Source organism: Dasypus novemcinctus, chromosome 6 (assembly GCF_030445035.2).
Source record: "Dasypus novemcinctus isolate mDasNov1 chromosome 6, mDasNov1.1.hap2, whole genome shotgun sequence".
Lineage (NCBI taxonomy): Eukaryota > Metazoa > Chordata > Mammalia > Cingulata > Dasypodidae > Dasypus > Dasypus novemcinctus.
The window spans coordinates 48,880,299-48,901,103 of record NC_080678.1 but is presented as its reverse complement, the minus strand read 5'-3'; the positions used below and the strand labels follow the sequence as shown (position 1 = coordinate 48,901,103).

At 37.2% G+C, this 20,805-nt stretch overlaps 1 protein-coding gene across 7 annotated transcripts in view; it reads left to right on the top strand.

Moving 5' to 3' along the window:
- The window catches only part of IDE (insulin degrading enzyme), a 126,442-nt gene that overhangs the window by 36,212 nt on the left and 69,425 nt on the right, over positions 1-20,805 (top strand). For 4 of the 7 annotated variants that reach the window (XM_004449999.5, XM_023585816.3, XM_058298777.2 and 1 more), the window contains 3 exons: positions 189-396; positions 2,803-2,972; positions 16,480-16,602. In XM_004449999.5, the coding sequence (XP_004450056.1) occupies positions 189-396; positions 2,803-2,972; positions 16,480-16,602 (501 nt within the window). The remainder of the gene's footprint in view (positions 1-188; positions 397-2,802; positions 2,973-16,479; positions 16,603-20,805) is intronic. The other 3 variants (XM_071215773.1, XM_071215771.1, XM_071215774.1) reach the window with 1 other exon arrangement.

Here is a 20,805-nt window from a genome sequence, read left to right as displayed (position 1 = left end):
GGGCATTAAGACTCCTATTTGCCTTCTAAATAATACCATTTTAGAGTAGCATAGACTTAATTTTCTCTGATTATATGATTGGAGTTGTCATGTTAACTGGAGTTCCAGATCATCTGTAATTTATCCATACTTAATAGCTTTCCATATATTAAAATGATTTATTATATGTTTTTTTCCTTCTCTTCCAGGTTCATTGTCAGATCCTACAAATATTGCTGGCTTAAGTCATTTTTGTGAACATATGCTATTTTTGGGAACAAAGAAATACCCTAAAGAAAATGAATATAGCCAGTTTCTCAGTGAGCATGCAGGAAGTTCAAATGCCTTTACTAGTGGAGAGCATACCAATTACTATTTTGATGTTTCCCATGAACACCTAGAAGGTGCCCTAGACAGGTAAAGTCCAATACAGTATGAATTATCCAACTTTGTGCACTTACCACATTAATCATCATCATCATGTTATTTTTTTATTTTTTATTTTTAGGAGGTATTGAGGATTGAACCTGGGGCCTCGTACATGGGAAGCAGGTGATCAAACCACTGAGCTACACCTGCTCCCCTATTATTATATATTTACAAAGGTGTCTTCATAGCTTTATAGTTTAACAATAAGTATTTTAAGCAGTGTTTTTTTTTCCCCTATGTATTTTATTAAAAAAGAAAAAAAGAAAAAAAAAGTGTTATTTATTTTTGGTGAAATAACAGCATGACTTTAAACCAGCCTTTAAGCCTACAAAATATTTTACTGACTTAATGAAATGCTCATCAACCCTTCCCATTATAGCCAGTATTACATATAAAGCATATGATGAAGAATATACTGATAGTGCCATGGATCTCTTTTTCAAATATGCTTCCTATTCCAGAATGGTAGACCTTAAATGTTCTCTTCTCCTTTTCAAGGATACTTAGTGGTTTCAGAATGTTTTGACCTGCATTTTCCACCCAGGGGACATTTTAAAAGTATTTTCTGGAGCAAGCTCTATTAAGCCAATTTAATCTCTTTGTCAACCTTCTATACAGCTAACCATTTCTAATTTTTAAAATATAAATATCTGAGTTATTCAATTCATTATTCAAAGTATAATTTTTCATTGGTGAATTTTTGTATTTTTCTATGTTACCCAAGTACATGTAATTCTGCAGCTTTTTGATGGGTCTGAATTGAAGTTTAACTTTGCACTTTTAGTGATTGTCAACTTATTTATGTTAATCGTCATCATTATATATTCTTTTTAAAAAACTAATAGTTTGAATTTATTCCTTAGATCAATCAACCAACATTAGCAGGGTAAATGCATGGGTTCTACATACATACCTGGATCAAAGTAGTCTGTTTTTTGTTCTACCATATGTTTCAGTCTTGAGGCAACAGTGTTGAGGTGTAGTCATCTTTATATGTGTTCCCAGAAGACTTCCATTAATGAGTTTCTTGGGATCATACACTAAATTTAATTTCCTGCTTTACAAATGCTACAGCAGATGTTCATCTGCTAGATCTCTGTTTCTTGGTTCAGAGTAAAACGCCACTTGCATGAGACAATCCTTTTTAAAAATTGATTATACTGTGTCATGAACATGACCCTTTATCTGGGCCTATCAAGCTATGGTACGTAACTTTTAGGCACTTTTCCCAGCCTGAATGTGTTGAGGTAGGTATAAGAGGTTATAAGTCCAGAAATATCTTTGTTTTCATACAGCTTTGATTATAAACTCCAGATATATGGAATTTCTCGTTGGATTGGTATATTTAAAGTACTTAGAACAGTATCATATTCACTTATGAACCATATTTATACTTAAAATAAATACCAAGAAATAGTAATGGCTTCCTTGGCAGCTGGACTGTGAGGCGTATTAGCTGAGATGTTTATAAACCCAAGGATTCTTAAGACTCATTGAATAATAGTCCCATTCAGAGTCTCTACTTTTGACTTCATCTGAATTTTGAATCTTGTTTTTGTAAGGTGTTATCTAAAGAGTCTTAGGAAGAATTACTACATGAAATCATGTCTTTAAATTGCAGCCTGACAAAGGAGAGTTAACTTTTTAACTAAAAGTATCTTAAACTTTGGTACCATTATTAAAGAAAAGCCTTGCGAAAAGCTTACTGGTTACTTAAGTTAAAGTTACCTATCATGTTTTTTATGGTATCGCTGCTTATTAAAAATTTATAGGCTGTTTCTCTTACTATTTCATAAAATACCATAATGTTGCTTAGTCCAGCTATGTTGTTGTACCTCAAAATTTTCAGTCCATCATATTATTCCACTAAGCAAAGATTGTTTTCCTCCATAAGAAAAAGGAAAACAACAAATAGAACCTTTTAAATGAGTTCATTTAATATGTTTGACCAAAAGAGCTTGAATCTCAATGAAGTTGTACTTGAAACTGTAAATTTAAGATTTATGTGCCTAAGAACTATCACTTGCCTTTTCCTTTTTCTGAAGAATTAGCCACATGTAGCAAGGTTTTTCATGGACATGCCAAATTGCAAATCTTAAATAGCTTGCTGCTGTCTTTGTAAGTATGGCTTCACATTTTAGTATTGATCTTTTTATATTTTCACTAATTTAGCATCTCTGGGGTAGACAAACTTCTCTGAATTTATATATGCTCAATATTATATTTTTCTTCTGTTACTTAGAACTTATTTTTTTATTCCTTTTCTCAGTAGTAATGGTGGTTTTTTCTAATGCTATAGAATTCATGTTTTCTCTCTAAGTTAAAAAAAATGATTATAAAAGGGTACTCCTTTAAAATAACAATTTTCAATTTAATTATGTTTCACATCTTTAGGTTTGCACAATTTTTCCTGTGCCCCTTGTTTGATGAGAGTTGCAAAGACAGAGAGGTGAATGCAGTTGATTCAGAGCATGAGAAGAATGTGATGAACGATGCCTGGAGACTTTTTCAGTTGGAAAAAGCTACAGGAAATCCCAAACACCCCTTCAGCAAATTTGGGACAGGTTTGTCAACAGCAGCTTTCATGCATTAGTTCTGCTTATTTATTTATTTACTTAGGCCTTCATAAAGGGTATTTATTTGGGGTAGGAGCTTACAGAAACCAGACCTTAAAGCATAAGTCACTTCCCTTACCAAAGTCTATTTTCATGTGTTGGAGCAAGATGGCTTCCGACATCTACCAGGGTTCAGGCTTCCTGGATTCCTCTCTTCCCAAGTCTTGCTTCTCTCTAGGCCCAGGTCCTCTGTTTTCTCCACAAGGTCAGCTGTAGACTATCAGGCAAACAGCTCTGTTTCTCTCCCCAGGGTTTCTGCCATGTCTAAGGAGCCATCTCTATTCCTTTTTGTTGTTCTCCTGGCTTAGGTCCTCTCTTCCCTGGGCTTGCTTCTCTTCCCTCTGTGTGCTTACTTCCCAGGGCTTCAGCTTAAGACTTCAGCATCAAACTCCCAACAGCAAAGCTTTTTTTTTTTTTTAAATATATATATTTTTATTGAAGTATATCATTCATACATGAACATGTATAAACAAGTGTATAGTAAAGATTGTGAAATTACAAAATACACATATATAATCTCATACAGGGGTCTCATACATCACCCCTCCACCAACACTTTGTGTTGTTGTGAAACATTTGTTACAAACTATGCAAGAGCATTGTCAAAATATTACTACTAACTATAGTCCCTGACTACTAACTAGTCCCTGTCTTACCTTTGGTGTATTTTCCCCCCAACCCACCCTATTTTTTAAAAACATTTTTCATTACAGAGGTGAATTTGCAAAACAGTCATACACGTGTAGAATTCCCATACATGGTGTGGTCACCATGGTGGAACATTTGTTACAGATTATGAGATAATATCATAGACTGTTACCACCATTCATGGTCCATCCATCGTGTACCTTTGGCACACTTTTTCCATATACCTCCATTATCAACACAGTACATTTTTGGCCTTGATGCAAGAATATTATAGTATTGCTGTTAACCACAGTCTGTAGGTCACACCCAATTGTAGTTTTCCCATGCTTCTCCACATTCCCACCAGCCTGCAATAGTGAATAATAAATCATCTGCTCTAGCTCACAGAAGGACACTCTTAAATTTGTACCCTCAAACACAATTCTCATCTACCTCTGGATTCACTGTATTATTCTGTCTCTAGATTATTCTTTAACTTTCTTTCAATTGATATTTGCTTCCCCGGACTATCCTTTTCAGCCACAGTCCCATTTATTTATTTATTTTTAAATTTCTCTCCCCTTCCCCCCCCCATCCCGATTGTCTGTTCTCTGTGTCTATTTGCTGCGTCGTCTTTGTCCGCTTCTTTTGTCAGTGGCATGGGAATCTATGTTTCTTTTTGTTGCGTCATCTTGTGTCAGCTCTCTGTGTGTGCAGCACATTCCTGGGCAGGCTGCATTTTCTTTCGCGCTGGGCGGCTCTCCTTATGGGGCGCACTTCTTGCGAATGGGGCTCCCCTACGCGGGGGACACCCCTGCGTGGCATGGCACTTCTTGCGCATATCAGCACTGCGCATGAGCCAGCTCCACATGGGTCAAGGACGCCTGGGGTTTGAACTGCGGACCTCCCATGTGGTAGATGGACGCCCTAACCACTGGGCCAAGTGCTCTGCCCACAGTCCCATTTATGAACCAGTTGCTACTCATTCTCATGTGTTACTATCCATTTCTACACTTTTACAGTCAAGTTAATTAAAACTTCTACATACAGTAAGCATCAGTAGGTCTTCTCAACCTTCCTCTTATCTCCTAATAATTTATATTCTAGTTTTAACTCCATGTGTTTATTCTTCATATTTGGTTCATATTAATGAAACCATGCAATATTTGTCCTTTCGTGTCTGGCTTCGCTTTGTATAATGTCTTTAAGACTCATTCATGTTACCATATGTGTCCCAATTTCATTTCTTCTTACTGCAGCATGGTATTCCATTGTATGTGTATACCGCATTTTGTTTATCCATTCATTGGTTGATAGACACTTGGGTTGTTTCCATCTTTTGGCAACTGTGAATAATGTGCAAATGTATGTTCGTGTCATAGTTTTAAGTTCTTGTGGATATATTCTTTGTAGAGGAATTGCTGGATCATATGGCAGTTCTATATTTAGTTTCCTTAGGAACTGCCAAACTGTCTTACACAGAGGCTGCACCATTTTACAGTCCCACCAACAGTGAAGGAGTGTTCCTATTTCTCTACATCCTCTCCAGCACTTATTGTGGTCTGTTTTTTAATAATGGCCATTCTGCGTGGTGTTAGATGATATCTCATTTTTGTTTTGATTTGCATTTCCCTAATAGCTAGTGATAGCGAACATATTTTCCTGTTCTTTTTGGCCATTTGTATTTCCTCTTTGTAGAGATGTCTGTTTAAATCTTTTGCCCATTTTTAAATTGGATTACTTGTGCTTTTGTTGTTGAGTTGTTTGATCTTTTTTTTTTTTTTTAAAGATTTATTTATTTATTTAATTCCCCCCCCCCCCCCCCCCCCCCCCCCCCCCGGTTGTCTGTTCTTGGTGTCTATTTGCTGCTTCTTGTTTCTTTGTCCGCTTCTGTTGTCGTCAGCGGCACGGGAAGTGTGGGCGGCGCCATTCCTGGGCAGGCTGCTCTTTCTTTTCACGCTGGGCGGCTTTCCTCACGGGCGCACTCCTTGCGCGTGGGGCTCCCCCACGCGGGGGACACCCTTGCGTGGCACGGCACTCCCTGCGCGCATCAGCACTGCGCATGGCCAGCTCCACACGGGTCAAGGAGGCCCGGGGTTTGAACCGCGGACCTCCCATATGGTAGACGGACGCCCTAACCACTGGGCCAAAGTCCGTTTCCCTGATCTTTTTATATAGAATGGAAACCAAATCCTTATTGGATATGTGGTTTCCAAATATTTTCTCCCACTGAGTGGGCTGCATTTTCACCTTCTTGATGAAGTCCTTTGAGTCACAGAAGGGTTTAAGTTTGAGGAGGTCCCATTTATCCATGTTTTCTTTTGTTGTTCTTGCTTTTGGTGTAAGGTTTAAGTATCCACTATCTACCATCAGGTTTTTAGGATGTTTCCCTACATTTTCTTGTAGGAGCTTTATGGTACTTGCTTTTATATTTAGGTCTTTGATCCATTTGAGTTAATTTTTGTATAAGTTGTGAGATAAGGGTCTTCTTTCTTTCTTATGGCTGTGGCTATCCAGTCTCCTGGCACCATTTGTTGAATAGACAGTTCTGTCCCAGCTAGGAGGGTTTGACAGGCTTGTCAAAAATCACTTGACCATAGATGTGAGGGTCTGTTTCTGAACTATCAGTTAGGTTTCATTGGTCTATGTGTCTATCTTTATGTCAGTACCATGCTGTTTTTACCATTGTAGCTAGGTAATATGATTTAAAGTCTGGAAGTGAGAGCCCTCCAATGTCACTTTTCCTTTTTAAGATGTTTCTAGCTATTTGGGTCCTCTTACTCTTCCAGATAAATGTGATAATTTTGTTTTCCATTTGTTTAAAAATGCTGGTGGAATTTTTATTGAGATTGCGTTGAATCCGTATATCAATTTGAGTAGAATTGACCTCTTAATGATACTTAGTCTTCCAATCCATGAGCATATAATGTTCTTCCAATTATTTAGGTCTTTTAAAATTTCTTTTGACAGTGCATTATAGTTTTCTGTAACTTTACATCCTTGGTTTAAGTTTACATCCTTGGTTTAAGTTTATTCCTAAATAGTTGATTCTTTTAGTTGCTATTGTAAATGAAATTTTTTTCCTGACTTTCTCCTCATATCCTATTCTTTTTTAACTTACCATCTGGAGCTGAGACATGGTTCTTACATCATTGTTACTCCCTGTTATTTCTTAAACCGTGTCACCACACATATAATGTTATCTGCCTGGTCCCTGTGTAGGCCCCTATATTTGTGTCTCCTGGCCTAAGATGATGCTAAAAGTTTGGTATGTGAACTTCATGGAGAAAGTGATAGGTTATTGAAAAGAGAGGTGACCAAACGTAAAGCAGATTTGTTGGATAACAAGATACAGAATTGCGCAATAAGGAGTAGTTACAATGATAGATGGTTAGGATTTTGGCTAATGGCTCAAAAAGAAGGATGTCAAACAGAATTAAGGTGCCTGGCATTGGATAAATTGTAGTAACAGTGACCTAAGCAGTTACTTAACCTTCTAGAGAGTTACTCTTGCCATCTTTTTCAAATAGGGGTCTAAATGTTCAAGGAGCAGAGCAGTTAGAGTTGTGAATAGACATTAACCAGCATATCAAAGGGAAAGATAATAGATCATCTAGTCTGAAGTTTACTTTCCAAATGGAAGTGCTTTTTTTAATGCTCACTCAAGAGTTGTTGAATCCTTTGCCCCCATTGCCTCTACCTCTATTCATCCAGATGCATAGCATCTGCTATGGGGATGGCTCTGTGGGAGATAGAACACTGTGGAAGACATGGTCCCTGCTCTCATGGTAGGGAATAAAACAAAATAAAATATATGTGGCATGCTTGATATTATAATTGTACCTGTTTTCCTTACTCAATTTTCATTAAAAACTACATGTTTAATCTAAATATTTAAATAGTATAAACATATTTACAGTAAAAATAAAGTAAAAACAAAGTTGCCCTTTTCCTCTTCTACTCACCAGAGATAATCATTGTTAAGATTGTTATAGTTCTAAAATACTGCTTTGGAGATTATAAAATGGTATAAAAATAATAATGGATAGTTTTGTGCACTAATAAGTTTATGCTTATTTTATAAGAACTATGGAAACTTTTTTTTTTTACATCAGTAAAGACAGAGCTTTTTTTAAAATTTGTATACCATTGTATTATATTCAATGGCAGCCAGGGAAATTAGCATATATTTACTGAAGTAGAAGGAGTTTTTAAAAATTGCAATTAGGCGCAGTGATAGTATTCTCTAGGCTTATAGTACTTACCACTCAAATTTCAGCATCATTGTTAGATGAATACTGTGGTCCCTAAAATGTCTAAGTAATGTGAGGTGTTTGAAAAGTGGCTTTCATGGAGAGCATGAGCATACATGGTATGTTAGGAAGAGAATGTGAGTTTTAAAAAACAAATTTCAAAATCATTACTTCCAAATAATTGTTGTCCTTTAAAGTAGTCCCTTTGGTAGGTTAGATACTTACATCAACAATGCTACTGTTGTGTAGAACATTGTTCTGCCTCCTCTTTGGGAGTGCCTTCTTTGAAATAGTCTCACTGGTGACAAACCATAATCAGCATTAACAGGAAACAGCCACAAATCTTTCATAAACAAATCCAGTGAATACATTAATGTTACTAGTCACAGGCAAGGAACAATCTTAAAAAGTCCTACGGGAAGGTTTTGGGAGTGAGGGTCAGAGAGAGACATTAAATAGCCATGTATGGGGGCATATGTGTTTTTATAACCACTGATAAGCCTAGACAGTTGGTCAACACAGTATTAGATTATAAATGTTAGATGAGTGAACCAGACTCAGTACAAAAGTACTGAAAATGAGATATAATTATGCAAATTCCAAGTTGTTTTCTGGTTTTAGAAATATAAACTAGTATTGAAATTTTTGGAGTAGAGGGTTTGTTGATTCTTTTTTTTTTAAGATTGCAAAGAAGCCACATTGTTTTTATTGACAATTCAATCTCTACACACACAGTATTGCTAACATCGTAAGTGGACCAACAATTACATTAATGATACAAATTCATGAGCATTTTACAGAAAGCTGCTGTTTTAGGTTTGGTGCATTTTGTGCCAGGTACTTAAAGAATATGACAAACAAAGGAACTTGGAGATACTTCAATTCATGAGAATTAGCTTTCCAGAAAAAGTATTATTGCCACCTCACAGAATATTTAGTATGTCAAACCCAGGAAAATCAATAGCTAAATGGCAAAATGAAGACTGTTAAAGAAAATCTGGTGATAGAATGCTAGGTTTAAAATTTCAGCAATTGGGCTTAAGATCCAGAATGTATAAACACAGTGAGAATTTTAAGTAAAGACCCCCAAGTTCTGTTTCACAGAGGGAGTTGCACAATTTAGGTCACCTGATAGGGATATACCTAAAACCCTACCATTAAGGCAACTTCGAAAGGATGCAAGAGAGTTAAGTGCAGCATAGGATATTTTTTTCTTTGCGGAAGAGAAAAATGATCCAAAGAGAGTAATGGCTTCTTATTTTTCATCCTCTTAAAAAAATACAAATAATTACTTCTTGAATTAACACACTGGCCTCATTTTCAAAATCATTACTTTATTTCCTCAAAAGGCACCCATACGTTGTAAACCTTAAGAATGTGACAGTCATATTATTTCTTTAGTAAGCCCCAAATCTTTCAGGAGCACTCCTGAAGCCTATAGCTGATAGAGTCCTAAGGTCATGTATTAAAGCTTTCTCAACAGCCACAAGTTCCTTTGCTGTTTGGGTTGTTGACCACAAAGTCACTGGATAATTGGTCTTTTACATAGTCCCATTTCTGTTCCTGAAATTGTTAGCTGTGCTTTCTTTTCGATGAACACTTATCTTTTTTAAAAAAAATTTTTACTGTTTCTCTTTTTTTAAAGATACACAGATCACACAAAATGTTACATTAAAAAATATGAGGTTCCTTTATACGCCACTCCCCACCCCCCTCTGACTTCATCAACTTCATCAGAATCTCCTTTTGTCTTCATGTAATCTAGAGTAGAAGAAAGGCCATTACAACCCCTGGTTTAGACACCAATTTTCATACCTATGTGTTCAGGCTGATCTTTAAAAAGCTGTTTTATCTTGTTTACTGCTGAAGGTGTCTTGATGTGGTGGGTCAATCTTAAAGCCTTCTGTCAAGGAACCATCCCTAGTTGGCATATAAGTTTCATGGGCAGCCTGTCACCAGTCTAGTCCTTCTCTCCAGCAGACCACCAGACTTGTCCTGGATTAACATCCTTTAATGCAGATAATTTGATGTTGATATCAAATCATTCTTCCTTTTATCCATAACTTTTCATCTTGCCGACCTTGGGAAAAGTGCACAGGTCCAGCACTTTTCAAATGTTACAACATGTCAAATTCCAGGGTGAGGGCAGCCCAGGTGGGCTGCAGGTTCCTCTTGCTCACAGCCTGAACAGTGGTCTGGATTAATGAAGCCAACATCTCGGTCATCCTGGTACCCCGGTGCCTACAGCCGGAGGTCAGTCACCTCAGCCTCTCTCTCCATGGACACGGTGGGCACATTTGGTTCTGCTTATTTTTAAGGTCAGATACTTTTGAAGATAAGATGAAAACTGTATACTCTTGTCCTAGAAATTGCATATATATAAAATTTTGCTAAAGTAGTCCTTGAAGAAGGATCTTTACTAGAAAGTCATGCTTAATTTTTTTTTTTTCTATTTTTGATGGGCATCAGATATTTCTGAGAATGTGGGCCATTTTGCTCATTAAGAGATGACGATTTTAAATACTATCAGGAAAACCTGAAACTTGTAAATGAACAAAAACCAAGTATTGTGGTTTTTTTTAAGAAAACTTGGGGAACTGAGGTGGCTTAGTGGTTAAGTGCCACCTTCCCATATACAACGTCCAGGGTTCAATCCCTGGCCCCAGGGCTTCAAAAAAAAAAAAACCAAAACAACAGAAGAAAACTTTACAATAAGAGTTTACCTTGTACAGGGGTTTTTCATGTTTCAGGAAATTATAGATCAATGGCTTTCAAACTTTTTTATATACAACTCATAATAAGAAGTACCAACTCAGAGTAAGAAATACATTTGACCTAGCAATCAGAGTACACGTGTGTTTGTGTAAGTAGCTGAAACAAATGTTTCACCAAACAGTATTTGTCTTACATCACAGGATGCAGTCTATTATATTATTTTTCTTTCAAAAAAAAAATTCTGATCTGTCAGCACAGTAATTTTATTTAATTACAGTTGAATGGGTCCCAACTCACATTTTAAGTAATCCAAAGTGATAGGCAATGATTGCAATAGACTCAAAAAGCATTAGATAAAACTGAGTACTCATTCATGATTTAAAAAAAGAAAGGAAACAAACAAAAACCAAGTAGCCACACCAGAAACCTTTTAAGCTGATAAAAACATCATGTTATATCAAACATCATGATTAATGGTGAGATTTCAAAAGGATTTCCATTGAAAGTCAAAAACAAAAATGAGGATAACATCTACCACTTTTTTCAAGGAAATTAAATGTGGTAAGAGGTGGATAGGAAGTGAAGAACTGTTCTTAATTCCAGTAGGTACAATTGTCTGCACTAAAATGTTTAAGAAAATCAGATCAACCATTAAAAATAAGATATTCAGCAAGGTTGCCAAAAAGAAGCAAAAGCACAATAAAATTGCATTCTTGAGTATCAAGAGTAATCAATTAAAAAAATGCTAGAGGAAAAATGATTTCATTCACAATATAAACTAAAGCTATAAGGTATCTAGAAATTTATCCTACCAAAGAGGAATAAGAAATATATGATGTCTGAATAAATGGGTAGATATGCCATGTTTATGGATGGAAAAACTCAATCTCACCTCTAAATTCAATGCAGTGCCAGTTGAAAGCCATAAATTGTTTTTTTGATAAACTTGAGAATCTGATTATAAAATTAATAAGAAAGAGTAAATGGCCAAGAATATTTTTTTTTCCAAATAAAATTTTATTGAAATAAATCATTCATACATGAATATATATAAACAAAAGTATAGTAAAATTTGTGAATTTCAAAACAGATAATGCATATCATCATATAGGGTGTCCCATACATCTCCCCCCCACCACCACCTTGCATTGTTATGAAACATTTGTAATAAACTATGAAAGAGCATCATCAAAATATTACTACTAACTATAGCCCTTATCTAACATTTGTGTCTTTTCTCCCCAACCCACCCAATTATTAACACCCTATATTAGTATTAAATAACTAAGATACTTTTGAAGAACAATAAGGAAGGGACTACCTGTAACAGATAACAATTATTATAAGGCCCTAGGTTTTGCAGTAGTGGCAATTACACAGGCATATACAAATATACCAGCAAAAATGAATGTAGACTCTGGAGGCAGTCCACAAATGTATGGAAATGTGATATAAAACAAGAATATTACAAATGAATGAAGAAAGGATGGACTTTTCAATAACTGGTGCAGGGATTAGGTATTCATGTGAAAGCAAATAAAATTAGATTCTCACTTCACACCATGCATAAAAGTAATTTTCAGATGGATTAGACCTAATTATGGAAAGAAAATTTAAAAATGTGTAGAAGAAAATACGGGAGACTCTTTTTTTTTTTTTTAAATCTTAAGATAGGAAAACTTCTTAAACACACAAGGTACAAATCATGGCTATAAAGATAAACTATAAATTTAAAGATAAATTTAGCTACACTAAAATTTTAAATTTGTATTCAAAAGAAAAAGACAAACCACATACTCAGTGAAGATATTTGCAAAACGTGTAAGAGAAAAAACTTCAAGTAAATAAGTAAAAGATAAATATTCCCTAGAGAAATAGGCAAAGCATTTATTTTTTTTAAAGATTTATTTATTTAATTCTCCCCCTCCCCCCGTTGTCTGTTCTCGGTGTCTATTTGCTGCGTCTTGTTTCTTTGTCCGCTTCTGTTGTCGTCAGCGGCACGGGAAGTGTGGGCGGCGCCATTCCTGGACAGGCTGCACTTTCTTTTCACGCTGGGTGGCTCTCCTTACAGGGCACACTCCTTGCGCGTGGGGCTCACCTGCGCGGGGACACCCCTGCGTGGCAGGGCACTCCTTGCGCGCATCAGCACTGCACATGGGCCAGCTCCACACGGGTCAAGGAGGCCCGGGGTTTGAACTGCGGACCTCCCATGTGGTAGACGGATGCCCTAACCACTGGGCCAAGTCCGTTTCCCTAAAGCATTTAAATATGTTGTGAACAGGATATTTAATTGACCAATAAACATAAGAAAGATGCTCAAATCATAAATAATCAGGGAAATGCAAAGTAGAACAGGATACCATTTCATGCCCATCAGATTGGTAACATTTGAAAGTCAGACAAAATTGTGTTGGTGAGGATGTCGAAAAACAAACTCCTGCTGTTTGTGGGAAAATAATTTGGTACAACCACCTTTATAAAGCAATTTAACAATGTCTGATAAAATGACACCCATACTTTTGACCTAGGGAGTCCACTGCTTGACGTATACCCTAGAGAGACACTGTAGCAATTGTGTATAGGGAACACATAAAAGACTTCTTGTTTGTTTTAAAGATTTATTTATTTCTGTCCTCTTCCCCTCTGCTGTCTGCTCTCTCTGTCCATTTGCCATGTGTTTCTCTGTGCCCGCCTACTTCCTCTCATGCCGCGTGGGGAAACTGTTGCTTTTTTGTTACATCATCTTGCTGTCAGCTCTCCCTGTGTGCAGCACCACTCCTGGGTGGGCTGTGCTTTATTTACTGCGGGACGGCTCTCCTTGCAGGGCACGCTCCTTGCACATGGGGCTCCCCTACACAGGGTACACCCCTGCGTGGCACAGCACTCCTTGCAAATGGCAGCACTGTGTGTGGGCCAGCTCGCCACATGGGTAAGGAGGCCCTGGGTTTGAACCCTGGATCCTCCATATGGTAGGCGGATTCTCTATCAGTTGAGCACAACCACTTTCCTAAAAGACTTCTTTTTTTTTTTAAAGATTTATTTATTTAATTTTCCCCCCTCCCCTGGTTGTCTGTTCTTGGTGTCTATTTGCTGTGTCTTGTTTCTTTGTCCGCTTCTGTTGTCGTCAGCGGCACGGGAAGTGTGGACGGCGCCATTCCTGGGCAGGCTGCACTTTCTTTTCACGCTGGGCGGCTTTCCTCACGGGCGCACTCCTTGCGCGTGGGGTTCCCCCACGTGGGGGACACCCTTGCGTGGCACGGCACTCCTTGCGCGCATCAGCGCTGCGAATGGCCAGCTCCACACGGGTCAAGGAGGCCCGGGGTTTGAACTGCGGACCTCCCATTGGTAGACGGACGCCCTAACCACTGGGCCAAAGTCCGTTTCCCCTAAAAGACTTCTTGAAGCCACGTTGGTACCAGTGAAAAATAGGAAACTACTTAAATGTCCATCAGCATTAAATAAATTAATACACACTGATCTAGTCATACAATGGAATATTTTATAGCAGTTAAAATGAGTGAGCTAGAAGTCATGCATCAGACTAGGTAAAGAGAAAAACGTTTTGAGCAAAATGCAAGTTGCAGAATGTTTAGTATGATAGCTTTACATAAAATTAGGCAAAACTGTTGAAATATGAGATATACAAGAAAATGTATATGATTCTGATATATTGTTGGGTTTGATTTTACTTTTGCTGCTATTTGAAGAGTCCGTTGAATATATGTATACCACTATTATTTAAGTGAAATTGAGTGAATTTTTAAAAACTGAGCACAACTGTGGAACCAGCACCCAGTAAAAAAATAGAACATTACTAATACCTCACTAGCCCTCTTTGTTCTTCTTTGTAGTCACTATGTACCTACCCAAGTATAACTTCTATTCTGACTTCTAATAACCCAAAAGACCTAAAAATAAAGGGTCGGAGTTAGAAAGGTAAGATACTCAAGAACATTAAAATCAAGGCAGACTGGGGAGTAGATGTAGCTCAAGTGGTCGAGCACCTGCTTCCCATGTACACAGTCCTGGGTTTGATCCTTGGTACCTCCTAAAAACCAAACAAACCAAACAAAGAAACCAACACTTATTGGGGAGTGAATGTGACTCAGTGGTTCAGTGCCTTCTTCCTATATATGAGGTCCTGGGTTCAATCCCTGGGACTACCTAAAAAAAAAATTATCAAAGGCAGATTAAGCTACAGCTGGTCAGACTGAAAGAATTTTAAGTTCTAGATAAGAGGCCATGGTCTTGATAAGCTTTGAATTGAGTTTTTTTTTTTTTTTATTTTTTTAAAACCCAGATTATTGACCAAATTACTAGGCAAATCCGATTTCATTTAGACTGAAAATCTAATTTATCTCTAACACTATTCCATTTATAATCTGTTGAAATAAAATTTAACTTCTCCAAACTTGGTTGGCCCTATGTAGCTGATCTTAGCTCCCATACTGTAAGGAAGCTCGAGAGACAAGGCCTTCTGGAACTGAGGTTTTTATAATCTTTAGGAGAAATGGGAGGCACCATCAATACTCAAATTTCTCCTTGATATGGGAGAACTTCAGACCATTCCCCGACAAGTGTCTTTTATTTTTTTTCCCCTGAGTAACTGGGACTCTGAATACTTTTAAGAGTACATGAACCCTGCAGGTAGAATAAGGGAATATCTCAGGATTCTAAGAACACCAGATCTAGATATGAACTTCAGTGAGAAACTGAGAACACTAGTTAAAAACTTAGAAACTTGAGTAGTAGCTACTTACAGTATGAATACACTTTATTTCTTTGTGCTTGGAAAAAAATGAATGAGCACTTTCTGAACTGTTTCTTGCATACTCTCTCTGTGACATCATTTTTCACTAGATCTGTTGTTTTGAGCATTCTGGGTCATGAATCTATGCAGCACGAAGTGGCCAAAGACTGTATCTGAGAACGCCATCTGGTGGCTTTCTCGATTTAGTGAAAGGGATCTTCCCAACTCCAGTTGATCAACCATAATAAAATCACAAGGAAAAAAACAATCCATGTCAAGAATATGTTTTATCCTAATTTCATCTTTGCAGATGAGAGACAGGAGCCCGTTTTGTAATGTAGACAAGACCAATGGTAAAAGTTATGTTACTAGAATTTGGGAATATTTCCAGTTAAGATGCCGTATTTGGAGAGAAACTCATCATTGGAATTTCATCTTCTGGTTCCTTAAATTGCAAGGCCTTTATTAGAAAGTAAAATTTTGAGATTTAATTATTTTTGATATACGTGTTTTATTCTAATTGAATTAGATATTAAAATTTGAGAAGAGACCTCATAGTGATATATATGTCACTTAGGAGTTATAAAAAATAGCATGGTATCCTGTTTTTACACTTAGAAGGTATAAAAAATAGCATGGTATCCTGTTTTTACCCGTCTAGATCAAATGCATGAGAATTCATATTTCAAATTTTATACCTTAGCCAAGAATAGTAAATTTCTTTTCACAAGTAACTTGGCATGTTCCAAAAGATCCCTTAGTGACTGTGTTCAATTAATTATGGAGCACATAGGGAATTGAAAACTAAAATTAAGTATGAATAGAGGCCATGTATTTCTCATTTTGTTTTATAAGTGTTCGTAATACCTACTATCTCTTAGGGATTTTTAAGAAATATAATTTTTATAAAACATCTTAGGTTCTTCAGGGAAAAGTCTGTATAGTTTTAAATTGTTATTAGTTTGTACTATGCCATCATGTTTATCCAGCTTGCATTCAAACATATTTGACTATGTGTTTAAGTTCACCTTACAGCAATGTCAGTAATAAGTACAAAACCTTTACATCTATGTATTTTACTTTTCTAAGAAATGCTTTGCCCTCCCTTCAGGTAACAAATATACTTTAGAGACCAAACCAAACCAAGAAGGTATTGATGTGAGACAAGAGCTACTGCAATTCCATTCTACTTATTATTCATCCAACTTAATGGCTATTTGTGTTTTGGGTCGAGGTAAGAATCCTTAAAAACTTCACAGAATTGGATAATTTATATTTTCTATTTCAGCTTTTTCTAAGTATTAAAAAAAGGTAACAGCCGTTTATCTGCTCAAAGCTTTTGAAAATGATCTATTTGTTAGAGAATATGTGGAAGAGATTTTTATCTCACTGTTCCAAAAAGAGGTTAGGTGTTTTTAAATGAAGATCTGAAGAAAATATAAACTAGTTGTAGGTGCTCTAGGTATAACAAACAAGAGAAGGCTGTTTAAAGGAAAAATAGCTACATTTGATCTATAGCAATTTTTTAAAAACTGGAAACAAAATTAAAAGACAGATAATGATAAATTGGAAAAACTATTTGGAACATAAACAGGTTTGATTTTTTAAATGCGGATTAACCAATGAAAATATAGTGTTTCCATCTTAAATTCCCCTCGTTTTGTTTTGTTTTGTTTCTGATTTGTTTTAAGTAATACCCACTATGGAGGGGTAGTGGTTTGCTCTTTTGTATTGATGAATTGCTCTAGCCTTTTTTTTTTTTTGATTTATTTATTTATTTATCCCCCAAACCCCTTCTTGTCTGCTCTCTCTGTCCATTCACTGTGCGTTCTTCTGTGTCTGCTTGTCTTCTCTTTAGGGGGCGCCAGGAACTGATCCTGGGACCTTCTGGAGTGGGAGAGAGGTGCTCAATCTCTTGAGCCACCTCAGCTCCCTGGTCTGCTGTATCTCTTTTTTTTTTAAGGTTTTATTTTACTTATTTCTCATCACCTCACCCCACCCCCCATCCCATTGTCTGCTCTCTTGCGTCCATTCATTGTGTATTCTTCTGTGTCCTCTAGCATTCTCAATGGCACCAGGAATCTGTGTCTCTTTTTGTTGCATCATCTTGCTGTGTCAGTTCTTTGTGTGTACTGCACCACTTCTGGGCAGGCTGCGCTTTTTTCTCAAGGGGCGGCTCAATGCAGGGCACACTCCTTGCTTGTGGGGCTCCCCTGCGCAGGGGACACCACTGCATGGCACGGCACTCCTTGTGTGTGGCAGCGCCACACATGGGCCAGCTAACCACACAGGTCAGGAGGCCCTGGGTATTGAACCCTGGACCTCCCATATGGTAGATGGATGCTCTATCAGTTGACCCACATGCGCTTCCCTGCTGTGTCTCTTATTGTCTCTCCTCTGTGTCACTTTTTGTTGCGTCATCTTGCTGTGCCAGCTCTTCGCATGGCCAGCGCTCTGCGTGGGCCAGCTCTCTGCATGGGCCAACTCTCTGCTCAGACCAGCTTACCTTCACCGGGAGGCCCTGGGAATCAAACCCTTGATCTCCCGTGTGGTAGATAGGAGCCCAGTCACTTGAGCCACATTCATTTCTGCTCTAGTCTTTTTGGAGGGTTTTTTTTTTTTTAGCTACTAGAGCTGGGGATTGAACCTGGGACCTCTTATGTGGGAAACTGGCATTTAACCACTGAGACACATCGGCTCCCCTGATTTGGCATTATCATTTGTTTGCTTGTTTTTATTTTTTCTGTTTTTGTTTTTAAGGAGGCACTAGGAACAAACCTGGGACCTTCCATGGGGGGAAGTAGGCACTCAACTGCTTAAGCTACTTCCACTCCCCTGGAGGGCATTTTTATAAGATCTATCACCCTTTAAAAGTACAGATACATTTCTAGTTCTAAAAATGCAATCTAAGGAAATAGAGTTTTTCAAACAAGTGATGTACAAGGATCTTATGCTCAGTATAGTATGTATTAGTGAAAAGTAAGAAACAATCTAAATATTAATAGGAGATTGGCTATAGTGATCTTATTGCTAATAAAGCATCTTACAGAAAATAATATCTTTTACCTCTTTGTTCACTTACCTGCTTTATTCTTTGTAACTCTTACTATCACTGAAAATACTAAATATTTGTTGATTTGTTGATTTCCACCCTACCAGAATGTAAGTTACTGGAGACAGAAACTTTTGTTTTGTTTATTGCCAGAGTTAGTGCGTGGCATATCATAGGCATTTGGTAAATATATACTGAACAAATAACAATTTTATGACTGCATTTTAATAACAAGGAAAATATTCTTAACATATTACATTTAGATTTAACATTAAATTTATCTATTAAATAGAAAACAAAATCGTTCTATAAAAGTACTATGTGCTATATAATCCCATTTTGGGATTTACAAAAGCTTTTCATAGACATATGGTATAGATATAAAGAAAAAATGGAAAAGCATATACCAGGAATTTAATAACATAGTATAATAGTTAAAAACTCATGCTCTGAAAAAAAAAAAACCAAAAACACAAAAAACTAATGCTTTGGGATTTTGACAACCTGGATTTGAATCCCAAATATACCATTTACTAGCTGTGTGGCTGTCAGCTAACAGTTACTTCAGTTCTCTGAACTTCAATTTTTGCATTTGTAAAATGGAGATAGTACCTCATATCTCTTGTGAGGTTCAATGGAAAGAATGCAAATAAACTGTTACACGGAGTGCCTGGCACATAGCAAATATTCTGTAAAAGGTAGCTATCCTTAGCATCCAATAATTTTTAGATTATGGATGATTTTTTACTTTTTATTTTGTTTCTAAGTTTTCTGCTATTAGCAAGTATTAACTTTTGTGATTAGAAAATAAACAGCTGTGAATATTTTAAGGTAGTAAAGGAAAGTTGGCAGTAGGAACCAGGATATAAAATGGATCCAAAGACTGAGGCTAGTAAATAAAACAAAGGCATACTCTAAAATTCTGTAGATAGGTTAGAGTGTTATCACTTGGTATTCAGAGTTCAGTTCCTGGGAATAGATGCCTAACCTATATTTTCATCTATGTTGTATTTGAGATAAAACCCATGATTTTAATAAACATTTATTGGACAATTAATAATGGAAACATGAATTAGACGTGAACCCTGCCCCCAGAGTATTCCTGGTTTAGTGGAAGTGACAGAATAAGTAAAAGAAATGAGATGTTTCCACTCCCTAATTTTAAACCGGTTACTCACACAGTGTGACTAACTTACTCAGTGGACTAGTCTTCATAGTGCAGAAATATCAGAAGGAAATAGGATCTGTTAGCAAATTCAGGCTAATGGGCTCCTTCATTTTGGGATTAGGAAAGGAAGAGTAAATAGGGAAAAAAATCTATCACATGGAAACAAAATTTTTTTTTTCTCTTTATTTGACTATGGGCCATCCTTCTAGTTGTGGCAACAGTAATTACCTGAACATTTGCAAATAGGTACAACCAAGTCCAGACACTAGGATGGCCAAACCATTGGTGATATGATATGAAGATAAATGGAACTTAGTTCCCTGGTTTCTGGTTGTCACAGCTTAGTTGGGAAGACATTCGGTATTTTTTTTTCCTTCTTTCTTTTTTTTTTAAATGTTACATTTAAAAAAATGAGGTCCCCATATATCCCCCACCCCCCTCACCCCACTCCTCCCACATCAACAACCTCTTTCATCATTGTGGCACATTCATTGCATTTGGTGAATACGTTTTGGAGCACTGCCACACCACATGGATAGTGGTTTACATTGTAGTTTACACTCTCCCCCAGTCCACCCAGTGGGACATGGCAGGACACACAGTGTCCAGCATCTGTCCCTGCAGGTACCACCCAGGACAACTCCAAGTCCTGAAAACGCCCTCACATCATATCTCTTCTTCCTTCTCCCTAACCTCAGCAGCTACTGTGGCCACTCTCTCCACATCAATGCTACCATTTCTTCCATTACTAATCACAATAGTTCCACCGTAGAATATCAGTAAGTCCACTCTAATCCATACTCTATTCCTCCAGCCTGTGGACCCGGGGATTGTTATGTCCACTCCCCCTCTATATCAAGAGGGGGTTTAGATTCCACATGGATAATGGATGCAAGTATTATTCAACTGCCCTACCTTTTAGAGCTACAATGTGAGTGTATGCTTCTAGGTTAGAAATACTAAAGAGAAAAGGCAAACCTTGTAGAACCTTGCTCTAAACGGCCTCGCTGTCATTAGCTGTTAAGATTGATAAACCTTCGTTGACTGCTCACCTTGCTTCATATCACATGACCTAGCTCTACATAAAATAACTCTTGACATCTCTCACTCCCAATATACCCTTCTATTCTTGCTCTCACTTGTCATAACAGAAAGCCACTGATCTGCCATTTACTTGGCTCTGAACAATTTGGGGGTCCTTCATTCATGTCAAAAAA